This window comes from Anarrhichthys ocellatus, unplaced genomic scaffold, assembly GCF_004355925.1.
Source record: "Anarrhichthys ocellatus isolate YVR2014 unplaced genomic scaffold, GSC_Weel_1.0 scaffold11, whole genome shotgun sequence".
In the NCBI taxonomy this organism is placed as follows: Eukaryota; Metazoa; Chordata; class Actinopteri; order Perciformes; family Anarhichadidae; genus Anarrhichthys; species Anarrhichthys ocellatus.
The window spans coordinates 1,494,392-1,498,291 of NW_022280041.1; the positions used below are offsets into that span (position 1 = coordinate 1,494,392).

The 3,900-nt window shown below is 45.9% G+C and overlaps 1 protein-coding gene across 2 annotated transcripts in view; it reads left to right on the forward strand.

Moving 5' to 3' along the window:
* LOC116385484 (wiskott-Aldrich syndrome protein family member 3) overlaps positions 1–3,900 on the forward strand; it is a 24,255-nt gene that overhangs the window by 9,780 nt on the left and 10,575 nt on the right. For both annotated transcript variants that reach the window (XM_031850978.1, XM_031850979.1), the window contains exons 2-3: positions 1,139–1,283; positions 3,028–3,162. In XM_031850978.1, coding sequence (XP_031706838.1) covers positions 1,151–1,283; positions 3,028–3,162 — 268 coding nt within the window. In that variant the 5' untranslated portion in view covers positions 1,139–1,150. The remainder of the gene's footprint in view (positions 1–1,138; positions 1,284–3,027; positions 3,163–3,900) is intronic.

Sequence of the window (3,900 nt, forward strand, 5' to 3'; positions counted from 1 at the left end):
TGTGTGTGTGTGTGTGTGTGTGTGTGTGTGTGTGTGTGTGTGTGTGTCATGAGGAATAAAGAAGGGTCAACTTCCAGTCTAAAGTCTCCATTTAATGCTGAATCTACAATATATTGCCCGTTTCTTGCCATTTAGTTGATGATCACTTATCCCCAATTTTTCTACATAAGCTACTTAATTTTTCTGTTTTTTTTTTTCCCTCAACTGTCAGAATCTTCCCAACCCCTTTAAAGGGACAGTCCACCCAGAAATACAAATTTGTCCTTTAACCTGTCGTGCGATTCATCAATCCGGATGCTTTTTTGCAAGAAGCCGAGTGCCATCTCGTCCCATTGTGTTGGAGAGAAGGCAGACATCTCTTCAACACTCCCTCCCCCATTAAAGGGTGTTTTCTGGGGGGTAGTTTCTCCCTTTGAGGGTCCAAGCGCAGAGGAAGTCGTGTGCTCGACAGATTGTAAAGGCCTCTGAGGCCAACGTGTGATATTGGGCTCTACAAATGCATTGAATTGAATAGAATAGAAATCGATAAATAGTTACATTTCCACATAAAATGTTCATTCTTTCAAATAAAATTGTCATATTCAGAATACTAGTGGAACATCAGTGTGCATATAAAGCTATAATGTATCATTGTCCATTGTGTCTCCTCATCAGACTAACTGATCTATATGTAACTCTTCCCTTGTGGCCTCTCAAACACCACACACTCATTCTCTCAGTTGCGGCTCGTTAGCGCCGTTTAGAAAACCTTTTCCGCCTCATTTGATTCTCTGCCCGTCTCTGCCGCATTGACACAAAGCTGAGCGACTGCGCCCTACGGTGGACATGACACCCCCGCCTCCTTCAGGATTCGCAGCTAAACACCAACCCCCCCCCCCCAAGCTTTCTTCTTCCTCTCATATCCGTCAGGTCGGAGCTGTAAAGTCGCAAATTGCACTTATTTCTCCTGCGGGGAAAAATAATGAGCCACAGCATGTAAACAAATGTCAGAGGAGACGCAGGGAGACACCGTTTTTTAGGGATTTCAAGACCATATTTAGGCCTTGATGTCTTGAAACGATACAGGAAGTGGTTCTTTTTAAGGCTGATTCTCGCCATCAACCAATCGTCTCTCCTTCCTCTCTGTCGTTTTCCTCAGGCGTAGACCAGCATGCCGTTGGTGAAGAGGAACATTGAGCCCCGGCACCTGTGCCGCATGGCATTGCCGGACGGGGTGACCAGTGAGCTGGAGTGCGTCACCAACAGCACCCTGGCAGCCATCATCAAACAGCTGGGCAGTCTGAGTGAGTATCCTGTGGTTCAAGCACCAAGTATGATTATACAAATGCAATCACTAATAAAACGCAGATTATCCTGGAATTTTGCTGCGTTTTCTGCCATTTTATAAGCATTTTTTTGGAGCTTCCCAACATCTTTATGTTGGGTTTGCCGGTGCATCACCTAACAGGCTAAATATCTGACCTGTTGGGGAGCTACAGCCAGTGAGAGCGCAAGACACGCTTAGACGGGAGGTTTAGGGGAGGGGTCGCCTGTTAGCCATGAAAAAAATGGAGGTTTCTTAAGGCTCTACTAAAGGCCTGGTCACACCAATATTTTATACCTGATGCAGTGTTTTTGCATGAACTTTAAAATTTGCATTATTGACCAATAACCACCTTGAAGGTGCAGAACTTCAAAGGGGCCGGAGAGTCCGTAATAGAGGAAGCTGTCGTTCCTCATTAGCTGTTTATTTAACCGCAGGAGTCGATGGTACAAACGCATGTTTTGAATAAACTGTATGAACTTATTGTCCCAGGTTTGCTAACTGGCTGTTAGCATGCTAACACTTAGCCATACAGCTAGAGAATCAGAACTTCCTGCACATTTGATCTGATGACACAGAAACCCACCACTCTGTGTTTGCAGCACACAACAGTAGGTCACACGCGCGCCCGACACGCCCCTACAATATGTTGTTAGCAGTCGGATCACGATGCGTCGTCTTCTGGCATCTGAGGTGCAAATGAACGCAGAGCTACGTTCTTGGCGTTTAAGTGAACGAGGCCGCGTCTGTGTTTCAGCAGCTCATAACGAACCTGCGTCAGATTAGAGATCATTCAGTGGAAACGTGAAGGGAATGAATAAAAACAACAGATCTGTTTAAACATGATTAACATTTCGGGACTGAATTAAATTCAGCGACAGCTCGCTGTGAATGAGCGAGTGCTCTGCCTCGGCTCCATCTGTCGTGTCGTGGGCTGAGCGTGTGTGTGTGTGTGTGTGTGTGTGTGTGCGTGAGACAGAAAGGTCCTTTAAAGTATTAAATTCGACAACTGCATCGACGACATTTGTGGATTTCTCCTCTGACTTCTGACTTTCTGTGGGTTTTTTCTTTGCCTTTATGTCCTCCAGGAGGATCACGCCTGAGACAGTGTTGTTTGTATTTAACTTTGCACGGCGGCTGGATTCTCGCAAAGGTCACATGATCATGCGAGAATTGTGGATTATCACTCCAAAATCCATGTCATCAGGCTTCAAGTAAAGCGTTTGTGTCTGGACCAATCAGCATCCTGTGAGGAGCTACTGGCAGCTAGGGGGCGGGGCTTAGGCGACTGTTTGTTGTAAACAACAATGGCGGCTCCTGAAGAGGTTAGATGCTGCAGTAGCATCAGTTACATCAGGACTGGAGAGTTGACTGGAGAAAGAAGAGCAGAGAACGACACTAAAGGCTTTTCTGGCTTTGGCAAGAGTTTGATTGACAGATGGTTCATCCAATCACTTGAGCCTGCCCTTTTCCATCTGGATGGTCAGACACACCTGGAGGAGATCTGTACTCTACTGAGAGCACCTCTTCTCGCCGCTGTTGCAACACTTTTATCACTCTGAATATGGCTAGAAGCTCAGCGTGTGAATGCACTCTGCTAACGTTCCCAGAATGAAATAAATACTGTTGAGCTTCGGTCTGAAAACTAAACCTTGTGTTGGTGTGCCTCTCTCTCTCTCTCTCTCTCTCTCACTCTCTCTCTCTCTCTCTCGTTCCTCGTCCAGGTCGCCATGCGGAGGACATTTTCGGGGAACTGTTCATCGAAGCCAACAGCTTCTACCTGAGGATGAGCAGCCTACAGGAGAGAGTGGACCAGCTGGCCGTGAAAGTCACCCAGCTCGACTCCACCGTGGAGGAAGGTAGGGACCACGTGTGTGTGTGTGTGTGTGTGTGTGTGGCCCTTTAAAGGTCATCTGTCCCAGATCATTCTGATGAGTGCTGTCTCAGGTGTTTTCTGTCTTTTTTTTTTTTTTTTGTTCCAGTGCTACGGATCATTGCACGTCTTGTAGTTAGAGAGCTGTGTGTGTGTGTGTGTGTGTGTGTGTGTGTTGGCATGAGCACACACTGGTAGGAGGTGTGTATGTATCTGAGAGCGTTGTTATTAATGTTTTGAATCTTTAAGCCTGTTCTTGTGTGTTTTTGTGCAGATGTGTGTGTCAATGCTTACCCCTGCAGCATTGCTGATTATTTATTGATAAAGCGTCTCTGCAACAGTCATGTTGTTCTTTGTGTGTGTGTGTGTGTGTGTGTGTGTGTGTGTGTGTGTGTGTGTGTGTGCGCAACCAGTTCCATCTTCTTTGTTTGTCTTCTTCATCCTTGTAGCATTATCTCCATATATGTGTGTCTAGGTGTGTGTGTCTGTGTTTGCGTGCTATCTGAGTGTCTTTAGTGAACAGAAAGACACACTCCAGTTGTGTGTGTGTGTGTGTGTGTGTGTGTGTGTGTGTATATATACACACACAGTCAGAGCCATTACCATTATCTCCATCATTAAGCTTTTCACTAACTCTGAAGGTCAATCTTTGATAATTGATAGGCCTACACACACACACACACACACACACACACACACACACACACACACACACACACACACA